The sequence below is a fragment of the Rhinatrema bivittatum genome, chromosome 7, assembly GCF_901001135.1.
Source record: "Rhinatrema bivittatum chromosome 7, aRhiBiv1.1, whole genome shotgun sequence".
Lineage (NCBI taxonomy): Eukaryota > Metazoa > Chordata > Amphibia > Gymnophiona > Rhinatrematidae > Rhinatrema > Rhinatrema bivittatum.
The window spans coordinates 101893447-101920317 of NC_042621.1; the positions used below are offsets into that span (position 1 = coordinate 101893447).

General features: G+C 46.6%; 1 protein-coding gene across 2 annotated transcripts in view; it reads left to right on the forward strand.

Moving 5' to 3' along the window:
- Positions 1-26871, forward strand: part of EDC4 (enhancer of mRNA decapping 4) — a 324468-nt gene that overhangs the window by 140375 nt on the left and 157222 nt on the right. For both annotated transcript variants that reach the window (XM_029608825.1, XM_029608824.1), the window contains exons 15-16: positions 3175-3368; positions 12235-12323. In XM_029608825.1, coding sequence (XP_029464685.1) covers positions 3175-3368; positions 12235-12323 — 283 coding nt within the window. The remainder of the gene's footprint in view (positions 1-3174; positions 3369-12234; positions 12324-26871) is intronic.

Sequence of the window (26871 nt, forward strand, 5' to 3'; positions counted from 1 at the left end):
AAAGTTGACCCAAGTTAGAGAGAGAGCACTATCTTTGGCAGGACCATTATTATGGAACACATTACCACTAGAATTAAGACTAATGAAAGAACTAAAACTCTTCAAAAAAGGCTTAAAAACATGGCTCTTCAAAAAAGCATTTCACAGTGAGGTAGCGGAATAACACATACACAAAGCAGGAAGTCACCAAGAAAAAGCAGTATTGCTTATTTTTTTTGTTCTCTCACAATTAAGTATTAAATTATAAAGACAGTTAATAGTAAATGGTAACCACACCCATTCCCATTTAGAGTATATTATTGAACTATGTAACCATATAATAATGGCACCCTTTGGATAACTTAGAAACTACGTATTTGTACCTAACTGTAAACCGTTGTGATGGTGCTCTACTATACGACGGTATAGAAAAGTTTTAAATAAATAAAATAAATAAGTAGCACATGTAAAACTAATCGGAGAAAGTTCTTTTTCACTCAGGGCACAGTTAAACTTGAATTTGTTACAAGGGGATGTGGTTAGTGCAGTTAGTGTAGCTGGGTTTAAAAAAGGATTGGATAAGTTCTTGGAGGAGAAGTCCATTACCTGCTATTAATCAAGTTGACTTAGAAAATAGCCACTGCTATTACTAGCAACGGTTACATGGAATAGACTTAGTTTTTGGGTGCTTGCCAGGTTCTTATGGCCTGGGTTGGCCACTGTTGGAAACAGGATGCTGGGCTTGATGGACCCTTGGTCTGACCCAGTATGGCATGTTCTTATGAATAAACTCACAATGAAGTGTGGAACGATGGGCAAACACACTAATATGAACACAGTCCAACAGGTGTTAGCAAAATCAATTACAAAGATCCATGTAAAACAAACCAGAAAAAACGATTTAAACAGGAAAAGTTCATTAATCCCAAAATGCCAAATCTTTATTGAAATGTCAGTCCCCCGACACGGACCGTGTATTGCAAAGTCTGCTTTGGGAGGGACCAATTACATGTGGTAAAATAAAGCGTCATTACATTCTTGAGAAATGTCTGCGAAAACAAAATTGATTGAACAATTGATAGGACCAAAGAGAGGATTGCATGGCTACAGAGGCAACTGTAAAAGCAAAAAGAAATACATACCCCATTAGATACATCAAGGGGAATTTCCAGAGGATAATTTGGGGGGGGGGGGGTGGAACCAATTACCTGAAATAACACATCACTCAAGTTAAAATTTTCAAAGGACCAATTACAGGTAAACGAAGGCTCAAATGGAAACCAGAAGAGAACTTACAGTTGGAAGAGCACCGTTCTAATATGTGTGAAGAAGGATGTTAAATTTTAGAAAACAATGGTGGTTTTGATCAACCTGCTTCTTACCACTGCATTTCCTATAAAGAGAAGGTAAAGGGGACATAGAGTGAAGAAAAGTGAGCATCAAGAAACCCAGAAGTATTAATACAGTAATAAGGGGGAAAAGGGGAAAAGCAAAAAATAGGGATCCACATACATATAAGTGAATGAAGTGCCTTTCAAATGTGCACTGGTGAGGTGCACTCGGGATTATTTAGTCTGAGGCATTCGGTCAAGATTCAGGAAGGATTCCTGTAAATAAAAGTGTGTGAAGACAAGATTAACATGACAACGGGGTACAAAGTAGCATAAAGACAGTTGGAGGAGTCAGCTAAAAGGAGGCTGCCACTCCAATTCCTTTATAAAGGTAAGATCAAAAGCAACCGGAAGACAAATATAGCAAAGATGAGGAAAGACAATTAGCAGTTCAGTGAAACCATAAACAGAAGCAAGTTAACAGTATGTGGTAGGTAAAAGTGTTATAAAGTTCAGAAGGAGTCAGAGACTATAAGTGCAGCAAGTAAGTGATTTAAAGGAGTATGGCACAAGAGAACGTGCTGACTATAGAGAAAAATTACATGTTTCCTTGTGTTTTTACAGTTGCCTCTGTAGCCATGCCATGGTCCTAACAATTGTTTTCGCAGACACATTTCTCAAGAATGTAATGCCGCTTTATTTTACCACATGTATTTGGTCCCTCCCGATGCAGCCTTTGCAAAACACGGTCCGTGTCAGGGAACTGACATTTCAATAAAGATTTGGCATTTTGGAATTATTGAACTTTTCCTTTTTAAATTGTTTTTTCTGGTTTGTTTTACATGGACGTTTGCAAGTGATTTTGCTACACACGTTGAATTATGTTCTTATGAATTACATTGGTTACCTGTTATAGACAGATATGTATTTAAGAACTTGGTTTTGGCATTTAAAATTTTAAATGACATGGGCTCTCCTTCTTTAAAGGGAACTTTGGAGTGGAATGTCCCAAAAAGAAATTTACGTTCAACAGAGGGACTATATTTACAACCTCCTCTGGTTAGAAATTTTAAGCATTTGCGCTTGGGTCAAAGGTCATTTGTAAATGCCATTCCAAATACCGTATTTTCAGCGTATAAGACGAGTTTTTAACCCCTGAAAATCTTCTCAAAAGTTGGGGGTTGTCTTATAGGGCGAATAATTACCGTATTTTTCGCTCCATAAGACGCACTTTTTTCCCCCAAAAGTGGGGGGGAAAATGTCTGCGTCTTATGGAGCGAATATAAAAAAAAAAATAAAAATCTAACAAAACCCCCCACCCTCCTGACCCCCCCCAGACCTGCCAAATTAATTTACTGTAACCCCCCACCCTCCTGACCCCCCCCCCCCCAAAGACCTGCCAAAAGTCCCTGGTGGTCCAGCGGGGATCCAGGAGCGGTCCGGGAGCGATCTCCTGGACTTGGGCCGTCGGCTGTCAGCAATCAAAATGGCACAGACGGCCCTTTGCCCTTACTATGTCACAGGGGCTACCATTGGTCGACCCCAGTGACATAGTATATATATATATGTATATGTATATTCTTGTAAGTCGTGATTGCTTGTAAATTGAGCCCAGAAGGCAGGAATGAAATTTAAGTCTGAATGATAATATAAATATTATATATAACTTTTGACCTACATGTTAGCATATTTCATCATAAAAGCAACTTTCAATAATTCTACAAGCTGAGCAGCAAGTTATGATGTATCACTTTGAGAAAATGTGCTTTTTGTTGTCTTTCAAGAATCTATGTAAACCCTGTTATCTTTTGTTGTGGTGTGTTGCTGTTGGATACACATCTCTATATATCTTTTATTCCTGAAGCATTTTCAGATAACCTGGCAGATCTAGGATCTGAGGGTCTTGGAACCGAGAAGGGATCTCTACATGGCTCTCAACCTGACTTGCGAAGAATATCTGATCTGTCCCTGCCAGCAGACTTCCTGACACTTTCTAATGATGCCAAACCCAAGCTGATGACACCTGATGCCTTCATGACTCCCAGCACCACCCTTCAGGTACTAGGGATAACTCTTACAATGCTCAGAGAAATAGAATTTAAGACCTGTGCACGCACATAAATGTGGCGATTTTATAACACGTGGCGTATACGCATGTGTGTTATAAAATTGGCTATATGCACACACATATATGAACAATTTTATATTGTCACGCGCAAATGCCGCTTCACGCACGGAAGTGAGGGGAATTTTAGTAGCTATGCGCAGTAACGCAATAGCTCTTTTTCCAGTTCGCTCTCAGTTCACCCCAGTAAAGGAGAGGACTTGCTAATCCACCTAGCTAGCTTGCCTTCCTTTTACCCTATTACCCATGACCCTTAAAACCCGCTGACTAGGGGGGGGGGGCACCTCGCAGCCGGCGGGATGGCCTCCTTCACTCGATCAAGCGCGCCTGCATATTCCAGGGTCGGGCCCGCTCCCGTCTATGGCGGGAACGGCGGCCATTTTGAATTCGGAGCTAGTGCTGCCATCGCCTGTGGGGGAAGAGTTGGAGGAAGATTTTCACAGCCAGCCACCGATCTTAACGCCGGTTCAACCTCTGGACCCCGGTTTTCAGCCTGTGGCTCCCCCTGCACTGCCTCCCCCGGGACCTGCTCTTTTTACCACAGATTTTGTGATCCTGATGCACAATGCCTATATGGCGTGAATGGGCCAACTCCCAGACCCCGCGACAGGACCCCCACCCGCCAAGGTCCCCAGGACGACTGATTCCCCTGGGGGCGGGCCGTCAGGGGCACCACAAGGGGCCTCCCAGTGCGGCTCATGCTGCCCCCGGTAGAGGGAGTCTTCTCAGCTCTGGACCCCGTTCCTGTCTATCTACTGCCTAGAATGGCTGCTTGCGGCTCTGCTGGAAGGCGACGACCCTAGGGTACTGCGGATTTTCCAGCGGGAAGAGCTGAATAACCTCATTCCGCATATTCTACAGGAGCTAGACATAGAGGTTCCCCAGGATCCACTGGGACCCTCCACCTCTGGTAAGAAAGGGGGACCTAGTACTAGCGGGCCTCCAGCCCTTGGCGAGGGCCTTTCCTACCCATCCCACTTCCATGCAACTGTTAGCTAGGGAATGGGACGTGCCCGAATCATCACTGAAAGTCAGCAGGGCAATGGAGAAGCTCTACCCGCTCCCCGAGGACTTCTTGGATCTTCTCAAGGTCCCAAAGGTAGACTCTGCATTATCGGAGGTCACAAAACGTACGACTATTCGGTCACTGGAGGAGCGGCCCTGCGGGATCTTCAGGACCGAAAGCTGGAGGTATATCTCAAAAGGGTCTTTGAGGTCTCCGCCCTTGGGGTCCGAGCGGCCGTCCGTAGTTCCCTTGTGCAATGGGCGGGCCTTCGCTGGGTGCAGCAACTTTTGACCTCTCTGGCCTTACCACCGGAGGATGCCGCTCAGGCAGATTGCCTGGAGGCGGTCATCGCCTGTGGAGTGGATGCCTTGTACGATCTGCTGCGAGTACTGGCAAGAGCTATGGTGTCGGTGGTCTCTGCATGACGCCTTCTGTGGCTACGAAACTGGTCGGCGGACTCGTCCTCCAAGGCATGGCTAGGATCCCTGCGGTTTAAGGGGAAGTTCCTTTTCGGGGAGGATTTGGATCAGATCATCAAGCTTCTCGGTGAGAATGCGGTACACCGGCTACCGGAGGACCGACCCAGATCTTCCAGGTCCTTTAATCCTTCCAGGAGTCTGTTTCGGACACAGCGCCGCTCCCGCACCGCCAGACAAACGACACCCAGGACTCCTTCCTCCAGGTCTCAGTCGTGGATGCGCTCCTTTTGAGGTCGCAGACCAACCAGGGATGGGGGGCCCAGGGGCCCCCTGCCAAGTCCGCTCAATGATGCCAGAATGATCCACTCCTTGAACCCCAGGATTGGGGGATGCATTTTGCTCTTCTTCGAGGAGTGGGTCCACATCACCTCGGATTAGTGGATTTTAGACATCCTAAGGCGCGGTTACGCATTGGAATTTGTAAGGTCCCAGAAAGACAGGTTCCTCTTCTCTCCCTGCGGGACACCACACAAGTAGCTTGTGGTTCGATAGACGCTCGACAGGCTGTTAGCCCTCGGGGCTATCATCACAGTACCCTCAGAGGAGGTGGGCTTCGGGCACTATTCCATCTACTTTGTGGTCCCCAAAAAGGACGGTTCCTTCCGACCGATACTGGATCTCAAGATGGTCAACAAGTCTCTCAAGGTTCTCCACTTCCGGATGGAGACCCTACGGTCTGTGATAGCGGCAGTTCACAGGGGGGAATTTCTGGCCTCGCTGGATTTGACGGAGGCTTTCCTTCACATTCCCATCCTCAAAGCGCATCAGCGTTTCCTCCGCTTCAAGATCCTAGGTCAGCATTTTCAATTCCAAGCCCTCCCGTTCGGTCTCGCGACTGTACCCCGAACATTTTCGAAGGTAATGGTGGTGGTGGCGGCAGCTCTCAGACTAGAAGGGATTCTGATGCCACCCATATCTCGACGATTGGCTCATCTGGGCCAAGACACTGCCACAGGGGCATGCAGCAGTCACTCGAGTGGTACAACTTCTACAGTCCCTCAGGTGGGTCATCAATTTCGCCAAAAGCAGTCTTCTTCCGTCACAGTCCTTGGATTTCCTGGGGGCGCGCTTCGACACAGCCAAAGGCGAGGTCTCCCTGCGTCAGGACCGGGCGAAATCGCTTTGAGAGCAGGTGCATCGCTTCTCTTGCTCTCCCCGAGCCCACAGCCTGGGACTACCTGCAGCTACTGGCATCCATGGCATCCAGTATCGATCTCGTACCTTGGGCCTTTGCACACCTGCGCCCCTTACAAAGGGCACTATTCTCTCGCTGGAAACCGGTGTCACAGGATTACCAGCTTGTCCTTCCACTCCCCCAGTTCGCCAGGGACAGCTTCCTATGGTGGCTAGACCCGCTTCACCTGGTGCAGGGCGTGCCCCTCGAAGTGCCAAAGTGGGTGGTGGTCATCCTGACCGGCTGGGGAGCAGTTTGCCAGACGAGATCTGCACAAGGTCTGTGGACAAAGTCTCAAACCGCATGGCCCATCAATCGCCTGGAGATGAGGGCAGTATGTCTGGCACTGGAACAATTTCTTCCTCTCATTTGGCATCAGGCAGTCAAGATCCTATCTGACAATGCGACCACAGTAGCGTATATCAACCGCCAAGGGGGCACAAGGAGTAGACACTTCTCCCTGGAAGCGGACCTCCTGATGTCTTGGGCGGAGATCCACCTCTCTCATCTTGCAGCCTCCCCCATTGCGGGCGTGGACAATATCCAGGCGGATTTTCTGAGTCGACAACGTGTGGATCCTGGGGAGTGGGAACTCTCCGAGGACACGATGCGACTACTCGTCCATCGCTGGGGAACCCCTCACCTAGACCTTACGGCCACCTCGAGCAACACCAAAGCACCGCGATTCTTCAGTCGCAGAAGGGACTACGGCGCAGAAGGCGTGGACGCGCTGGTCCTCCCTTGGCCTCGGCATCTCCTACTCTACGTGTTCCCTCTGTGGCCACTAGTGGGCAAGATCCTCCGAAGAATAGAGGTTCACCAGGGACCGGTGATTCTGGTAGCGCCGGAATGGCCACGCCAGCCTTGGCTTGCAGACCTGATCAACCTGGTGGTGGATGGTCCGCTATGCCTGGGAAACCTGCCGCGTCTTCTACATCAAGGACCAGTATTTTTCGACCAGACAGAACTTTTCTGTCTTGCGGCGTGGCTTTTGAAAGGAGGCGGCTCCGACACCGGGGGTATCCGGAAGCCGTAGTCACAACCCTGCTTAAAGGCTAGGAAAATGTCAACGTCCATCGCTTATGTGCGAGTCTGGAAAGTCTTAGAGGTCTGGTGCAGCTTGCATTCTACATGTCCGAGGTCGGCCTCTGTGCCCCAGATACTTGAGTTCCTTTGGGACAATTTGGACTAAGGACTCGCCTACAACTCCTTACATGTTCAAGTCGCGGCCCTGGGGTCCTTAGTTGATTTGCAGGAACACCTGCCTCTGTCTTCTCACCCTGACATAGTTCATTTTCTTCGAGGAGTGAAGCACTTGAGGCCTCCAAGCCAGTCGCCTTGTCCCTCCTGGAGCTTCAGCTTAGCCCTTCGCACCCTGACCGGACCTTCCTTCAAACCACTGCATTCCTCTACCCTCAAGGACCTCGCGCTCAAGACAGTTTTTCTGGTGGCCATCTCTTCTGCCCGTCGGGTCTCAGAGCTACAAGCGCTATCATGCAGGGAACCCTATCTCAGTTTCACTGACTCCTTGTGCACAGTGCCTTCTTTTCTGCCTAAGGTGGTTTTGGCTTTTCATTTGAACCAGACGGTAGAATTACCCTCCTTTTCTACGGATGACTCACGGGATCTTCGCAGACTAGATGTAAAGCGCATATTGATTCAATACCTCGAGGTCACCAATGACTTTCGTCTCTCCGATCATTTCTTTGTCCTCTGGTCCGGACCAAAGAAGGGTTCCAAGGCAACCATCGCTCGCTGGCTCAAGGAGACGATCGTAGTGGCTTATATAGGGGCGGGTCAAAGCCCATTCTCTTTGTTCTCAAGCGGCGTCCTTGGCAGAAAGCCAGTCTGTCTCCGCCCAGGAGATCTGTCGTGCAGCGACTTGGAAGTCTCTGCATACATTCGCTAGGCACTACCGTTTACAGCTCCAGTCTCCGGTCACTTTGGTGACAGGGTCATTCAAGCAGGGCTTTTAGGGGCCCACCCTCTATAGGGAAGCTTGGGTACATCCCACCGTCTGGACTGATCCTGGTACGTATTCCTTACCTGCTAATTTTCGTTCCTGTAGTACCATGGATCAGTCCAGACGCCCTCCCTCAGATATTTGGAGTTTGGGGTTCACTGCTCGACTTCGCTAATCTGTTTCATCCTTTCAACTGCTAACCTCCATGTTAAGGGGTTGTGTTTCTGAGTTCTTTTTGCAAGTTTTCATTTTTGGCACCAGCTTTGCGTGTCCTGTGCCAGGTAGACTTTTAGTCATGTTCGGTCACTATATATAACTTGATCCATTGTTAGTTCTCTAAGGCTTTGATATTCTCGATACTGAGACTTCTCTGAGGGTGCACTGGCTTATGTGGCAGCACCCTCCGAAGCTTTGTTCTGACTCCATCTGCTGGACGAGGGACATAACCCACAGTCTGGACTGATCCATGGTACTACAGGAACGAAAATTAGCAGGTAAAGAATAATTTTCTATTCTTACCTCTAAAGACGAACCCCGCTCTCCTGCGGTGATACCTACGGGTCCCTCCCCAGTTGAGAATTCCTGAAGTGATTTCCGGGATCCCTCAGAGATAGGCCTCTGGAAGCCGGTTCCTGGCATGGACTTAGGCCCTGGCAGCAGGTGCAACTTCGAGCGCGGCGGTGAAGGTACCTATCCCTCTCTCCCTGCAGCTTGAGACTGCCAAGAGCGAGACCGGGAAACGCCAAGAACAAGGTAAGGTAGAAAACTTCCTAAAAGTCTCGAATAGCTGCACAGATCGCCAGCCGCCAACATTGCTACCAAGTTGATCAGTCTGTCCAGGCTAGACCCCGGTCTGATACGAGGGTTCTCCCACGTGGAGACCCTCTGAGGTGGTTGCCATATTGCCCGCGTGGTCGCCGACGCCATTTTCCCTTGATCGCTGCCCTGTCTGCCAATCCGAGCCGGGCGCACAAATCACTTGTGCGCACAGTGATGCGCGCTAGGGTGCCGGGCGCACAGCCACACGCTCAACGGTGCCGGGCGCACAGCGGTGTGTGCATCTTATTGGGTATGCATCCGATCTATACCCACAACTTCGGCACGGCTGGAGCGCATAACTAAGCCGCCTGGCGTATACTTGAACGCAAAAACAGTGGGTTTCTGCAATTCTACGTGCACAAGCCATGGCGCCACAGGACAAGAAGCTCAAGGCAGAGGTCCTCTGCCCAGCATTCCACATAAGAGCTGCGCAGCATGAAGAGGCCCCGGCTCTGTGTCTACAGTGCGAGGAGGCCCTGGGTGAACCAAGTCAAAGTCATCCCCAGCCAGTACTGGGATCCAGAGCCACCGACAGTACGCTGGTCCTCTCTATCCCCAGCGGGAGCCTCCTTCAATCGGGGCTCCCCGGGGATGTAGCGCCTCTCAATTTAGACCCAGCATCTTTCTCCTGGGTAGAATTCTTCAAAGGCCTACATACCTTTGTCCACATGCAACCGGCGCCTCTGACACAGCCACAGCCTCCTCCAGAGGACCCTAACATCCCGGGACCCTCTAAACCCAGAGAAGTGCCTCTCCCGCCCAAAAGCCCCAACACTGGGACACAGACACCTCGGATGAGGATTAAGACTACCTGGAGGAAGGGGAAATTCCCCCAGGAACGGAACCTTACCGAACCATGAGGCGGTTCTTAGCCAAAGACAAATTATCGGACCTCGTGGCTCACAGCTTGAAAAGAGCTCGCTATCCCAGGCACGAGTGCCACAGGGGAACCGAAGACGAACCCCTCCTCGAGGGACTCCATCAGGCCTCCCGCCATTTCCCTTTGCTGCAAGCCATTCAACAGCTGATTGACCTGGAATGGGAGGCTCTGGAGGCCTCCCATCAAGGGGGGATGGACCCTGGCAGCCCTATACCCCCTGGACCCCGCTGCCAAAGATCTCCTGGCATTCCCCAAAGTGGATGCCATGGTCTGCGCAGTCTCAAAGCGCACTACTATCCCAGCCGAGGGGGGGGGGGGGGCAGCACTCAAGGATGCCCAGGACAGACGTCTGGAATCCATCCTCAAACAGTCACTCGACGTATCAGCTATGTCACTACAGATCGCAGCCTGCTGTGCCGTGGTGACACGCGCCTGCTTATCAAAGACCAGGAACGCCACCACACCCGTCAAAGCACTAGAACTAGCAGTATCATTCCTCACGGATGCGACCTCCGATCTGGTGTGCACCGCAGCCAGAGGCATTTTGTCCGTTGTGGCAGCCAGAGCGCAACTCTGGCTCCGAAGCTGGTCAGCCGACGTGACATCCAAGACGAGACTCAAGAAGAATGCCTCTTAAGGAAACCCTCCTTTTTGGAAGCGAACTGGAGAAGTTGGCCGACAAATGGGGCGAATCCCCAGTACCGCGGGGTACCAGAGGACAAGAACAAGAGAAGCCAGCGCCCCCCCCCCCCCCCCCCCGAAAATCTAAGGGCAGGGGATCACAGAGCTTCAAACCGTACAAGAGACATATCAAGCATCTCGCCCCGCAGGCAGCAAGTGAAGCATGAGCAGTTGAGCACTGCTTCAAGGCTAGCCTACAAGTCTCATCTAATTATAAACATGGTGATACAGCACAGAAATATATCAGTTTTATTTTAACTTGTATATTAAAAGATTTTATATTTGTTTTTTTATGTTTCAACTTTTTATTAACTGAAACAATTATAAACAAGTCCTTCAGATAAGATGTTTCTTATGCACCTTGAAGGCATCAACACAAATACAGACCAACATTATCCATGTTTCTCCCTCAGCCTTTCCCTCCTCCCCATCCTTCTTAATCATATTACAGGTACCACAAATTCCCCTCATAAACCCCACCCCCCTCTTATTTCCCGTTAACACATTTGTTAGTGTCCGTAATCAAGAGAATGCAGGTTGAACCATCAAAACAAAATTAACCACCTTCTTTCCTTATAAAGCTCTAAGCTATTGCTAGCAATTTACATTCTCCCCATTCTGTTGCTCCTTCCCCTTCCACTTTGCTTCAGCTTACTAGCAAAGATAAACTTGACAAGAATGTCCTAAGCTCCTTAACACTCCCCTGTTGAGAGTTAAATGTCTAAATCTAGGTGCTAATGTCCGAACATATTTCTTCTAAATAGTCAGAAATAAATGCGGACGTTTAAAAGTATTGTTAGAAGTCAAGTTTTCCATCTGCATCATATTGCACAATAAATTGCGACATTGCCAAAAGAAAGGTACTGCCTCATCCCTCCAGAAGCATAGTCGTCTTACCTAGAACATATGCTTTTCAGACAAACTGTTTTGTTTCCTTGTGTCTTAATGAAGAATAGAGGAAATTGTTCAAATAACATAGCTTCAGATGTGGTCATTTTTGTTCTTAATTATTAATTCATTTATTGATTTGTTTACTATTTATACCTTCCTCTACCACTGGGTTTACCTTTAGTAATGGAATTTGGTTGCTTTTTGAGTAATTGCTCCACAGTGCAACCCTCAGCTTGGGACTCCACATACATTATGGTTGATTCATGCCTGCTTGTTGACAGAGGAAGCAAGTTTGCTTATCTGTAAACAGGGTTTTCTGTAGACAGTAGAATGAATCAGCTATACTTAACACCAACCTGCCTCACTGAAGAGTTGACTACTGTGCTAAAGCTTAAATTCTGGAAGAGACTGAAGGGGTTCAGAAGGCTGCGTGCAAGGCTGCTTGCGTACGCAGGAACTCTTGCACATGCTCAGTAAGACTTCCGAGAGTTGGGTCCATATCGGTGATGTCAGATGTCACTTGTGCTGATTCATCCTACTGTCTGGTGAGAACTCTGTTTACAGGTAAACAAACTTGCTTAACTTGATTTTTATCAGCATCAGTTGTCAAACATTGTAGACAATGTAGACAAACTTACCGATGCACTTAAAAGTGAATTTCACAAGTATAACCAAATTTGAGACTTAAGTTAGACTTGGTGTGACCAGTCTTCCTGATTCCTTTATGTACCTATTCCTTTCACTAACATTTTTCTTTTGTTGAATATATTGATATTTCTTTAACCTTTGCAATGGAACAGTCAGAACTTGTATACTTTAATATATGAATATAGAGTTTATTATAAAAGCAAAACAGAAATGGGAAAAATACAGATTCCTAATTTGGTGTGTGTTCCTTTGTGGTAGATGGCTGTATCACCTGGGAGCAGTGCTAGCACACTGACAGCAGTCACAGCACTGAGCAGTACCTCAATCAATGATACCATCATATCCAGGTAAACCCAGAACATTGAGTTGGGGGTGTGTTATGTCTGTCTTACTGTCTAAAATTTTGTATGTTTGCTATATTGGAAATTCTAGTTGAAAATTATCATCCTGATAGGAGACAGGATAGCTGACAGAGGATTATAGTACCTGAAGTGTTGCTGAGGACATTGTCTTAGACATTATTGTAAGGCAGGGGTAGGCGCAATTAATATATATGAAGTATATTTGTATGCACTGTCTCCATTGTATGCAAATATTTCATGTTCAAGGTGGATATCCTGAAAACCTGACCAGTTTTTGGCATTCCAGAATAGGCATTGCCTATCCCTTCTCTAAGGAATGATGATCTAACAGTATTTATTTAATTTTATTCTGGACAGGAAATTATTTAAACTGAGGCTTCCACAGCTGTGCTCCCTACACCACTAGTAAATACCATAGTGAATAAGTTCAACATAAACCTTGAGGACCTGAGTTTGATTTCCAAGTCAGGTCTTCCACTTCTTAGGTTGACTGGGGATGCTGCAGAGGTGTGCAGTATTTGTAGACCCTGGGGGAAGGGAAGGAAAGGAATTCCTGTCACTGTGCAGTGGTGGCACCTTGTTTCTGAATTTAGGGCTCATGATTGCAGGGTTCTAAACTGTAGAGATGTGAATCGGAACTGAAATCCGAACCGATTCTGGTTCCGATTCACATCTATAGAGATGTGAATCGGAACTGAAATCCGAACCGATTCTGGTTCCGATTCACATCTCTACTAAACTGAGCCCTGGTGCTTGGCCCCTGTCTGAGGACTCATGTTGCATTGACTGGGCTAAGTTAGCAGGGAGGGGATATAAAATAGAGGAAAAATCCCAAGGTAATGAATGAAAGTTTATGGTGCCATATCCCAACAGGCCTATTCTAATTGAGCAGGAACCCTGAAAGAGCAGGAGGAAAACTGCAAGGCCCAAAAATATATATATATTTTGGATCACTGAGTATGAGTTAAGCTTTTTCTTGACCATCATTCAAGTACGAGAAATACATTATTTTAGAAATTTATAGACTGCAGCTTACATATCAAACATCCATAATTAAAATCACACAAAATATCGCACTAATTAATGACATAAGAGCATGCCATACTGGGTCAGACCAAGGGTCCATCCAGCCCAGCATCCTGTTTCCAACAGTGGCCAATCCAGGCCATAAGAACCTGGCAAGTACCCAAAAACTAAGTCTATCCCATGCTACTGATGCTAGTAATAGCAGTGGCTATTTTCTAAGTCAACTTAATAGTAGGTAATGGACTTCTCCTCCAAGAACTTATCCAAACCTTTTTAGAACCCAGCTACACTAACTGCACTAACCACATCCTCTGGCAACAGTTTTACATGTCTCAAGAACATCTGATAACAATCGCAAATAAGTTCAGCAGCATGAGTCATAAAAATTAAAGCTCTGTACATTAATCTGATATATTAAAGGCCTGCCTAAATAAGAGCCTTTACATGTTTTCTGAAAGTTTTACAGCAAGCCTCTTTCCGCAATGTATTAGGAAGCTGGTTCCTCAGATTTGTACCTGCTACCACAAATCTTTCTCTGGTTTTCTACAAGTTTGTTTTGTGGCTAGATATATCTAACGTACATAGTCCTGCTGATTATAAAGTTATGGTAGGGCGGTATTTTTTTGAAAGGAAAGAAATACATGTAGGGGCATCTCTACTCAAGGCTTTATGGACTATTAGACTTTAAAATGCACCCTCCATTTTATAGGTAATCAATGTAGTGAATGTAGTTTTGGTAAAATGTGCTCATAACAAGTTGTACTAGTAGGATGCATGCTGCAGAATTCTGAATGGCCTGCAGTGCTTTTAGCATGCTTTGGGGAAGGCCCACGTATATGGAATTACAATAATCTAAAGCAAATATAACTAATAATTGTAGTGCTCTTCGGAAGTCACCAGAGAGCTGGTAGCGTTTTAGCTTGATAGCTTCCAAAAATACTTAGCTACTTGTAACCTGAAGTTTAAACTTAAGCTCATAGTTAAATATAACCCCCAGATTTCGTGCTCCATTAATGATGGTGATTGAGCTTCTTTCAAATGATATAGCAGATGGAAATGGTGAAGGGAGGAGACAGCTCCTCAATCTAATGATCTGTTTTCGACAGGTCAAGTGAGAGCCTATTTTCAGTGGATAAGTAGACTGAATTAACCATGATCTGTGGGTGGACTTCATCTGGTGGCATCAAGTGGACTTGCCTCTCTTAGCAGGTAGAGCTTTGAGGTCTTCTGAGCATGTTTGGGAGTTCTCATGTGAGCCGCCTCAGGCTTTTTTTTACATCCGAGCACAGCATATAGACTTGTACTCAATCTCTCCAGATATTTTTCAGAATCCATTAAAACATTTTTTGCATTTTTCTTCAGTTTTCTTAATTTTTAGTTGCCTTGTTGCACTGCAGCCCCCACAACAGCACTTTTTTAGTGCCACAAAAAAACCACACTTGCTTCTCAAAATGACAAAGACCTGCATATGTGGTAAGCTGAAGTCCCTCACGGAATGTTATCCCTGCTTTGCTCCAGATATGCCTGAGGTCATGTCCCAGGTACTCAGCACTCCAGGGTGGCGCGCACAGAGGAAATGTGTATCTCTCTCAGGAGTGGCTGTTGCTCCTCCTCCAGTACAGTGTCATCTGCCTTGCTGGGAAATGAGTTGGGTGGGAGCTCCTCAAGAACTCCCCAGTGGGCCTAAATCAAGTATTACAGTTGCCCTGAATTAAAGAAATCTGTCTGCATCTGTGCCATTAGCGCAAGGCGCCTTGGCACACAGCGCATCGATGGACATGCTTGGTGCATTGCCCACTGATGACTCACATGGTGCACTGACGGGTGAGGCAGGAAGCATTGAGGCACTGGGAGTTAGCTGTATGCAGGTCACTCCAGGCCAGCTACTGTGAAGGGCTTATCTCTACCCTCTAATTACCACAGCCTCATTTCTCCTAGGTTGATATTGGAGGGCTTCTGATTAGAGACTCCAGCTCCTGTATGCTTCATACTGTCATATGCCTCCAAAATTAAAAAAAAAAACCTGCTATTGAGATGCAGGAATCCATCCTTGTCCTCAGAGAGGATGTTCTGCCACCTACACCAGATCAGAGGATGTCAGTCGCTCGACCAGACTGCAGGCTTAGTGAAACATTTCTTTGCCTAGTCTTTTAAAGAGACAGAAAAATCAAGCTGCACTTCAGCTTTGCTGCAGTGATCCCTCAGACCAGAGTCCTACTATCCCCCATTAAGGTGAACACATCTTCAGAACCCTTGATATGGGATTCCTGATCTCACTCATTGGCAACAGAGTAAATCTATTAAAAGGTAATTGACAGGGCTTTTCACCTCTAAGGCAACTGGAAGAGGCCCGCCCCCCACCACCTCCTGGTTTGCTTTCATCATCATTGGGGTCTTGGGTTAGTTAACCCTCACTTTCAGGAAATGGTTCTACAAATACACCACCTAATCCATTTCCTGATATGCCTGACATTGTACTGGAACACCTGTAATGTTCAAAGTTCATTGAATATCTGGAGACATTTGTTACGGCCTGTTTTTGAAAAGCATTTACATGCTTTACGTGCATTAAATAGCTTTTTAAGAACTACCATAAGATATGCTGTTAAATTGTCCATATGTTTTACCCATGTTAACACAGATAAATGTTTTTTGAAAACTGCATCATTAGTATGTTATATTTACATGCCTATCTCCTTTGAAAATTCACCTGTTAGCGTCAAAGACCCCCTGCTTTGAGTTCCTGCAGATATCAGATGCCCTGTCCAGAGCTAGTTTGCAAATGAGAATGTGGAAACAACTGTCTTTGGCATTCCTTCGGCTACAAAGCTGAATCTCAAATGCAGAGTCCAAAATCTCTGGGGTTTGGAGTTTAGCTACCACATCAGTTGGTCGTTGTCTGATCCACTGTTAATAAGGCTGCTAGACATTCTTGAAGAGTTTTCCAAAGCTCTGTGTCTTATTGCCTGTATCTCTACACACCAGTTCCATATGGTGCAATATCCTCATGCTTTTCTGCAGCCTTTGGGAGGAAGATCTTATTGCCCACAACCACTTTTGAAGGCAGAAGAGTGTATTCATCACCACCTCTGTTTTGTCTACTAATTTTTCAACTTTTTTCCCCCATGCTTAAGCTTTGATTGGTTCTCAGCATCTGATGTGGCTCATGGAGATTAGCATCCAAGATGTCCACAAGAAGTTACTGGTTGTATGTAGTCTGTGACAAATCAAGAAACAGGTCCAACCCTATCGAGGGTCCCCGAGCACCTTCTACACTTACCAGTGGTCATACTTTCATGAGGGTCAATTACGGCCTTTTCAGCAGTACCATCTATCACTTCTTCTGGCCCAACATTAGCAACCACCTCCAGCCAAACCTGGCAACATGAGCACTGTCAGCATAAGACTACACAACAGGCCCAGCACATGACTGGGCCCAGTTTTTCATCCCTCCGAACTCTTATCTGGAGGGGGGGATAGGATTCAAATCTTCCTGGAGGCATTGCACCAGATAACCAAGGACTTCAAAGTTCTCCAAATCATGGAGTCTGGATACCATTTGTGTTTTTCTCAGCTACCATACTCTCCAGACTGCTCAAATCTTGATCCACATCTGTCTTTTTTGATGCAGTTTTGCCAACAAATGCTAGAACCAGTCTCTGCATTCCAACATGGATGGGGTTTCTGCTCCACCATATTTCCTAATCCGAAAGAAATCAGGAGGATTGAGATCCATTCTGGATCTGGGGCTCTTGAACAAACATCTACTTCAATGAATTCCATCAGTATTCTTCTCTCTTATATCGAAAAACAGGAATGGATAATGTGCTCTTGAGCTGGAGGATGCTTATGTTCATATATCACCCCACTGTTTATTGTATTATGTTCATATATCACCCCACTGTTTATTGTAAACCGGCATGATGTGATACCCTCACGAATGCCGGCATAGAAAAAACTAAAATAAATAAATAAATATAGCTATCTATCCTTTCTATTGCTGCTACTGTTGCTTCAAGGTGGATTTTTCCCACTTGCAGTACAAGCTACTCCCATTTGCCTTATTGACTGCTCCAAGAGTCTTTTATTCCCTTCTGCCTTACCATGGTAGCTGTATACGTCCATCGCCAGTGAATTTAAGTTCTTTACTATACCTGGATGACTAGCTAATAAGCTCTCGAGAATAAGCATTGCTTTCCCTCTACAAGATGGCCTGTCTTCTATAAAATTTGGATTTTTCTGATCAAAGTAAAATCTAGTACCTGCTCAGAGAATGAAATTCATTTAAGTATAGATTGATTTACTGCAGGAGAAAGCATTTCTCCCAGGACAAGGAGGATGGTAGTCCTCACATATGGGTGACATCTTCAGATGGAGCCCTGTCATGGAATACTTTTGTCAAAGTTTCTTGTACTTTGACTGGCACACTGGGCATGTCCATCATGCCACTAACCCTGTGGCCACACGGGGGTCCCCCTTCAGTCTCTTTTTTTCCGCGCAGCAAGTTGCCTCGCAGTTTAGGAGCTCTGCGAGAAATTTCCCACACTTTTCCTCACAGAAAAACTTGAAATTAATCTTCCAAAGATCACCCTCACCGGGGTTCCCTCTGACGCTCGGTAAATGTCTTTCCCGCGGTTTGCGGTCGATTCTCGACAGCATACTTCTCGGTACCCGACAGTCACTGACTGCGTGCGCCATATTTTTTGGCATGGCGACTGGGTTTAGAAAATGCCCCAAGTGTCCGAGGACCATGTCCATAACGGACCCTCGCACATCAGTCGATGCCCCAGTTGTGCGCAAATGACTCCCAAAGGCAGGCACGCTCGATGGACAAGATGAAGCATTTGTTTGTGTCAAAACGTTCTGCTCCATCGACTCCAGTTCAAGTTGCACCAACCAGAGGGGGTCCATCTACTTCGGAGACACCCCGCCAGGAAAATCGTAGAGTGGGTGACACTGTCACCGACCCCTTTGAAGGCCTCTGCGTGATCATCCTCTGTGCCGGAGAAGGACTGGACCGAGCACAGAGGGAATCACTGGCAAGAGGTGCGTCCCCGCCCGGTTCTGGCATAGATACCGCAGCAGCATTGACTTCCACTGAGCCGCCTGCAAAGAGGGCCCGGGGAGAAGAGCCCCCATCCTCCTCTGGACCTGGGTGGGGACCCCGAGGCGTAGCCCACTGATATCTGTGCCAGGTACTGAGCCTCCACAGCCTACTGTGGAGGCTCCAGTATTGTCTAGCTTGCCTCCTACCCCAGGCGCAGTGTTATCTACACCAGCCTTCAGGGAGGAGTTGGACAGATTAGTCCAACAGGCAGTGCTGGATGCCCTTTTCCAGTCGCCACCGGCACCCTCTGTTCACACCGCTCCTCGAACGCTTGGACACCCTCATTGGTTCCCTGCCGACTCAGCCTGTGCCATCGGACACTCTGGCACAGTCAACCATCGAGGCCTCCACAAATCCCGATTCCCATATCAGGTTCCTCGGAGGAGGAAGAGGTGACTTCCGGCCCAATCTTTGCATGGGATCCACTGATGCTGGAGCCCGTTCAAGGGCCATCGGGACTGTCTGTGCCTAAGTGCACCTCATCCGCCTCAATGCCAGCACCACCGGTGCCGCATCCATCGATGCCTTCTCGCCCTTTAGGCTCTGGCATCCTTCCTCAGGAATTCTGGCAGGAGAGGAAGAAGTTCCCTATGATCCATGGGAGGATGCATCCTCAGACCATTCCTCACAAACATCCGATGAATTGCTCTCAGAGCCTTCACCCCTGGAAGAAAGGCATCGTTCTCCCCCGGAAAACCTCTCTTTTGCCAGCTTTGTCAGAGATGTCTGAAACCATACCATTTCCACTGATAACGGTGGAGGATGCTTGCCACAAAATGTTGGTCTTACTCCAAAAGAGGTAATGGCGATACCAGTCCATGAAATTCTGCTTGACCTCTTGCACCGCCTGTGAGACCATCCAGGTACTGTACCTCCAGTAAACTGGAAGACAGATGCTACTTACCTCATCCAACAAGCCCCAGGATTTCAACTGTTCTCTGTAAACCGATTTGATTTACATATAATGTAAGAAGATCGGTATATAAAAACCATAAATAAATAAATAAATAAATTCTGTAGTGGTGGAATCATCCCAAAAGAAGGCTAAAAGGTCCCGTCCACAGTCCTCTGCTCCTCCTGGAAAGGAACAGAAGGCGTTGGATGCATTGGGGCGCAGCGTCTTTCAGGAGTCCATGTTGATAGCACGAATAGCAGCATATCAATTATACATGACCCAATATAACAGGAATCTCTGGAAACAAGTCCAGGAATTAGCAGAGACCTTACCACAGCAACATCAAGAGACCTTGTCCTTCATCCAGCAAAAAGGATTGGAAGCAGGTAAACATGAGGTCAGAGCTGCTTATGACTCCTTTGAAACAGCATCCAGAGTCTCGGCAGCAGGCATCAGTGCTAGACGCTGGGCCTGGCATAAAGCCTCAGACCTATGCCCGGAGGTGCAGATCTCCCCTTTATAGGAGAAAATCTGTTCGGGGACCAGATCCAAGACGCAGTTGCCCAGTTAAAGGACCATCATGAGACCCTGCATCAACAGTCAACTGTCACCTCAGATATACCCTTCGTAGCCCACAGGGGCACACTTAGGGACACCAGGAAGCAATTTTACAGACCACGCAGGTATTATCCTCCCATGTCCCGTGCTCGACCAGCTCGGGGCCCCTCAGAGAGGACATGCATGCCAAGCGAGAACACCTAGAGCGCAACCAGCTCCACAAGCTGGTCCTGCAACTGGATTTTGACTCCTTTCCAGAGAGCACCAGTCATCCCCCCTTGATCCCACAACCCAGTTCACCAGTGGGAGGCCGCTTCTGCCACTTTGCAATCAATTGGCACCCAATTTCCACGGACCAGTGGGTACTATCCATCATAACACACTGTTACCGAATAAAAATGTTTCAACTGTACCCCCGGACTCCCTGCCCATTCCAGCCTGGAGCTGGGACGATCACACAGGACATCTCGAGTCAGAGATCTCAACCCTTCTGTTGGCCAGGGCCGTAGAACTGGTTTCCTCGACTCAACAGGGGAGAGGGTTCTACTCCTGGTATTTCCTAATCCCAAAAAAGACCGGCAGCCTCCAGCCTATTCTGGATATCCATGCCTTAAACACATTTCTTCACAAGGAACGGTTCAGAATAGTGTCCCTGGGAACCATGCTCCTTCTGCTACATCGAGGGGGTTGGCTCTGCTCTCTGGATCTTCAGGACGCATACACCCATATTTCAATCTTTCCTCCTCATCGCAAATACCTGCGATTTGTAGTAGGTCATGGGCATTATCAATACAAAGTACTGCCATTCGGCCTAGCCTCGGCACCCAGAGTGTTCACGAAGTGTCTGGCAGTTGTGGCTGCACAGTTACGCCACAAAGGCGTCCATGCCTTTCCATATCTAGAAGACTGGCTCATAAAAAGCCAGTCCAGGCAAGGAGCCTTTGACTCCCTCGGTCTCACCATACGTCTGCTGCACTCATTGGGGTTTCTGATTAACTACCCGAAATCCCACTTGACATTGTCTCACCATCTCTCCTTTATTGGAGCAGAGCTGAACACCACAGTGGCCAAGGGATTCTTACCAGACGACCGCACAACCACGCTGTCCAACCTTGCCAGCTCTATCCGCCATTGACAAACAGCCTCAGCTCGCCAGTTACTCATGTTGCTTGGCCATATGGCGTCAACAGTCCACGTCACCCCAATGGCACGCCTAGCCATGAGAGTGACACAATGGACTCTAAAATCTGTGGCATCAAGCCACTCAGCTGCTTTCCTCCCTTGTCCACCTAACGAGCCAACTTTGTCTGACTCTTGCCTGGTGGATTCACAAGGCCAACTTACAAACAGGTCTTCCTTTCCAGCAACCAGCTCCTCAGGTGACCTTAACCATAGACGCCTCCAACCTAGGTTGGGGAGCCCATGTTGAAGGCCTTCAAACCCAAGGGATTTGAACAAAAGCCGAAGCAACCTATCAGATTAACTTCCTAGAGCTTCGAGAGATGCGGTATGCCCTTTATGCATTCATGGACTGCCTCTCGAACGAGGTAGTCTTGGTTCAAACAGCAACCAAGTTGCAGGTTCTTACTCGCTTTGCCAAGAGGCGATGCAGATTTGGGCCTTGGCCCTGTCACACTTAATACTACTGCGAGTCACTTATCTGGCAGGTACACAGAATGCAGTAGCGGACCGCCTCAGCTGAAGTTTCCAGCCCCATGAGTCGTCTCTGAATCTCTGTTGCGAGCAGAATCTTCCACTGGTGGGGTCAGCCGAATATCGACCTCTTTGTATCCTATCAGAATCACAAAGTGTAACGCTTCTGCTCACTACACAAGGACCGAAGAGCACCAACCATGGATGCCTTCTCCTGCCCCTGGAACAAGGTTTGCTATAAGCTTACCTCCGATTCTGCTAATAAGCAAGACTCTTGTGAAGCTACAACAGGACTGAGGCTCAATGATACTCATAGCCCCGTATAGGCTGTGCCAAGTCTGGTTTCCTATACTTCTCAAACTATCTGTCCAGGAACCCATTCACCTGGGCACGGTGCCCGACCTCATAACACAGAATCACGGCAAGTTATGCCACCCGTACCTCCAGACCCTGTCTCTCAAGTCCTTTTAGCTTCCTGACAGCCTTCCACGCGAAAGTCTTACCGCTCTAAGTGGAAAAGGTTTACTTTGTGGTGCACACAGAAGGGCTTTGACCCCTTTTCTTGCCCCACACCGAAACTCTTAGACTATCTCTGGCATCTCTCGGAATCTGGTCTTCAGACCTCCTCCATATGCGTAAACCTTTATGCCATCTCTGCATACCATCAAGGAATAGGGGATGCCCCTATAATGGCTCATCCCCTTGTGGGTCACTTCATAAGAGGCTTATTACAGCTTAAGCCTCCTTTACGTCCACCGATTGTGGCATGGGACCTCAATGTGGTACTTGCACAGCTCATGCATCCTCCTTTTGAGTGCCTGCACTCCTGCGAACTCAGATACCTTACATGGAAAGTAATTTTCCTAGTAGCCGTCAAGTCTGCTCGCAGGGTAAGTGAGTTTACAGGCCCTTGTGACCTACTCACCCTATACAAGGTTCCTCCATGACCGGGTGGTTCTCCGCACTCACCCCAAATTCCTTCCTAAGGTGGTAATGGATTTCCACTTAAATCAGTCCATAGTCTTGCCTACTTTCTTTCCAAGGTCTCACGCTCACCTGGGTGAGTGAGCTTTGCACACCTTGGACTGTAAGCGTGCCCTTGCATTTTATTTAGACCGCACTGCAACCCACAGGAAGTCCACACAACTCTTTCTTTTGACAAAAACAAGCTTGGATTTGCAGTAGATAAGCAGACTCTCTCCAACTGGTTGGCAGACACTCTTGCATTCTGCTACCAGCAAGCAGGCCTTCCACTTGAAGGACGAGTGAAGGCACACTCAGTAAGGGCCATAGCAACGTCAGTAGCACACTACCATTCAGTACCGATTGCCGACATCTGCCGACGCGGCGCTCTCTCCACATCTTCGCAGCTTGCTACTGTCTTGACAAGGCTGGATGACAAGACTCCGTCTTTGGCCAGTCTGTCCTACGTAACTTATTCCCAGTGTAGAAACCTTACTCATCCTACCTCGACCCGCTGTGAATTTCAGGCTGCCTCATCATGGCACCCCAGTTGTTGTCCTGTTGCACATATTGTGTGCTGCTTGGCCTCCTTCATTATGAGTCAGCCTGTAGCTTGCTATTCACCCATATGTGAGGACTACCATCCTGCTTGTCCTGGGAGAAATCAGTTGCTTACCTGTAACAGGTGTTCTCCCAGGACAGCAGGATGTTAGTGCTCACAAAACCTACCCACCACCCTGCGGAGTTGGGTTCGACAATGCTTTCTTATTTTATTTTTCGCTCGTACTTTTTGCTACAAATGAGACTGAAGGGGGACCCCCGTGTGGCCACAGGGTTAGTGGCATGCTTAGTGTGCCAGTCAAAGTTCTAGAAACTTTGACAAAAGTATTCCGTGACAGGGCTTCATCTGATGATGTCACCCATATGTGAGGACTAACATCCTGCTGACTTGGGAGAACATCTGTTACAGGTAAGCAACTCTGCTTTATGATGACAGATCAAGCATATACCATGATATTGCTTATAAAGAAATGACTGACCTTTCACAGTGTGACAACCAGAGAGGTTCTCATTGCATCAGGACGTATGGCAGAATTCATTGCATGTGGTCCTACTGACTCGTCTTTATATCTGATCTTCACTGAGCTCTCTACTCTCAGTGGAATCAGCTGACCCAACCATTATCCATCACAATCCAGGTGTCCAAAGTGAAAAGCCCCATGTGATTCAGGTTGGGGTGTCGCATTGTGCTCTTCCTCATTAAGTCTCTCTAGCAACGGACACCTTTTGAAAAGGGAAGGGATGCTTACATGGGATCATTTTGATCCCAGGGCACATGGTCTCACAAGCAGAGCCATTATCAGATCAATCTGCTCGAATTAAGGGTGATCAGATACGCTCTATCAAAGTTCACACATCTTTTTCGAGGGAAGAACATCTTACTTCAGACAGCCTACCAGACTGCTATGTTTTTATGTCAGCAAACAGAGAGGCACAGATTCATGGTCTCTCTGCAAGAAAGCACAATCAGACACTGGCCTGTACTACAAGCCATCTATCTTCCAGTAGTCTCCAACACACTGACAGATCTCATCAGCAGAGAATTCGAACTGCACGAATGGTCTTTGCAACAATTGAAAACAGACATTCTATTGATTTTAGGGAGTCTGCTGTTGATTAACCTATTTACGTCAGAACAGAAAGCGATCACGTTTTCCTCATTTCTACCCAGTGATCTCAAACTGGCTCAGTGCGCTTTCCTCCTCAATTAGGGGACAAGCCTCATGAACATTTTTCCATCATTACTGCTGATTCGCTAGGGCAGTGTAATAGCTGCTGTAGGACTGTGCGTGCTTGCTGCTTGTAGCTCAAAGCATGGCTCGGACAGACATAGTTTGATTATTTTATACCACTTTCCAACAATGCCCCCATATATCTGGAGACAGATCCTATGATAACTCAGGACCAAGGGAATGCTCTATTATTCATCCTTATGTACCTCAATCCATGATGATGTACGCTCAATACTTGCTCATTTCTCTTTATCTAGAGCAGTCAAGAACACTTTGGATACAGCTAGCACGCCATTCACCAGAGAGTGCTATACTTTTAAATGGATCGGATATTCCATATGGTACTGGAAAAAACCTTGGCCCCATTTTCTTGTGAGCCCAAGCATTTGCTACTGTACTTGCTCCTCCTTTTTTACTCCGGTCTTGCCATTTTGCCGGTGTAAGTACATCTCAATGCTTTAGTAGCTTACCATGTTCCAAGTACACACTAAACCTCTCTCTCTTCATTCACTGATATCTAGCTTTATAAAAGGCTTCTGTCATATTTAGTCCCTAGCACAAAAACCTCCCTTTCTGTGGGACTTGAATGTTGCCTTTTCTCAACTCATGGGGGCAGCTTTTAAGGCCACTGCAGAAGGATTCTTTTCAGTTCTTGACATGGAAAGTAGCATTTGTCACAGCAATTATCTCGGCTACCAGAGTCAGCAAGGTTCAAGCTCATGTCTGTTATATGCCTGCCATACATACAATTTTTCCATGATTGGATAGTCCTTCCCACTAACCCAAATCTTCTACCGAAGGTTATAGTGGCTTATTTCTTCATGACCACATAGAACCCTAGTCTTCATCTAGTATAAGAAAAGAACTGAACTCATCGCCAGACTGCACTTCTGTTTGTCGCATACGACACTAACAGACTTGGTGTCAGTCACCTAACATACATTGTCCACCTGGATAGTAGAATTTCAGCACCGCCACCCCTTACCAGGACTGCAGATCACAAACTCAGTCGAAACTCATCTGAGCTCTACTTTCTACTGTTGCTTATTTTAGGGTAATGCCTTTCAAGTACATTAGCAAAGCTACAACTTGGTCATCAATTCACACTTTTACATCTCATCACTCTCTGAACATCTTCTCAAGGACTGAAAATACCTTCAGTCGAGCAGTTTTGTGTAACCTATTCTTACAGTAACCTGTACTCCACAATGGAGTCGGGTTGCTTATTTGCTAAAGGCTCCACTGCAAAACTCTACAGATCATGGCTATTAATGGATAAAGCAAGTTTGCTTACTGTAAACAGTGTTTTTTGTAGATAGCATGATGGCTTAGCTGAGATGCCCACCCACCTCCATGGAGTGTCCACTACCTAGCTATAATTAGCTATGATATAGATTGAGGAGGCTTTCAAGGTAATGCCCACATGGGAACTCCTACATATGCTCAGTAGAGCTCAAGGCTTCATTAGCTGGGAGGCTGAGTCTGTTCAGATGAAATTGCGCACACATCTTGGCTAATTCATCCTGCTCTCTATGGAAAACAATTTACAGAAAGCAAACTTGCTTTCCTAGTTAACCAATGTTTTATTGCAGGCAAATAGAGATTAGTTTTAATATAGTGTTTACATCTGACTAAATAGGGAAAAAGAATTGGATATCGTCCATATAAAAACAGTAGTAAAGACTCAGGCTTGATAGCAACTTACACATTGGCCTTACATAGATATTAAATAGTAAGGCCAATAGTGATGATCTCTGGGGATCAGTGGGAAAAATGATTTTGTTATAAGAAACAGGATAAAAATCAATGGCAAAGTAATTTCTCCACTTTTTTTGTATAACATTGAATTTCCCAGAAAAAATAACATAAACACTGAAAACGAAAGTCCCTACTTATTCTGCAAGTGTCCCTAATGAAAAATGCAATTATAAAATTGTAAATTAAAATCACTTTGTTTCAGATTGATAATTTTTATTATATTTTATGAAAACTGTACCACAGAATTATATGCTGCTTCTCCCCCTATTCCATTGTCTTCTGCCCCATCTCCCTTATCTTGTTTAACCACCTTTCTGGAGTGTCTTATTTCCATTTTATCCTTTCTATTTTTGACCTCTCCCAAGGACGTGTTTCAACCTTGTGGCTCGAAGGCATCTCATGCCCCCATTGTTTCCTCCCTTATTGCCCTTTCATGCCCCCATTCTTTAGAGATCTCTTCTGTTATCTGGGCCTTCTTCAGGGTCCCCTGCATTTTTTTTATGTCTATCTCCTTCCTGCTTACTGTTGCCTACATTAGTTCACTCTCTGGTGGCTGGCAAAGAAGCCACCTTAAATTAATTTAATTGAATCATTGTACCTGTCTACCTCTTGAGATGCACATTCTGTGTTCATTTCACCATCAGCAGGGAAATTTTACATTCATGGAGAAGTGTTGCTTGCAAGCTGAGCCAGTAATTAACTCACTAACAATGGCCTAACCCATCTGTACTTCTATATCTTGACACCAATATTTTCTGATTTAAAAAATTGTATTAAGTG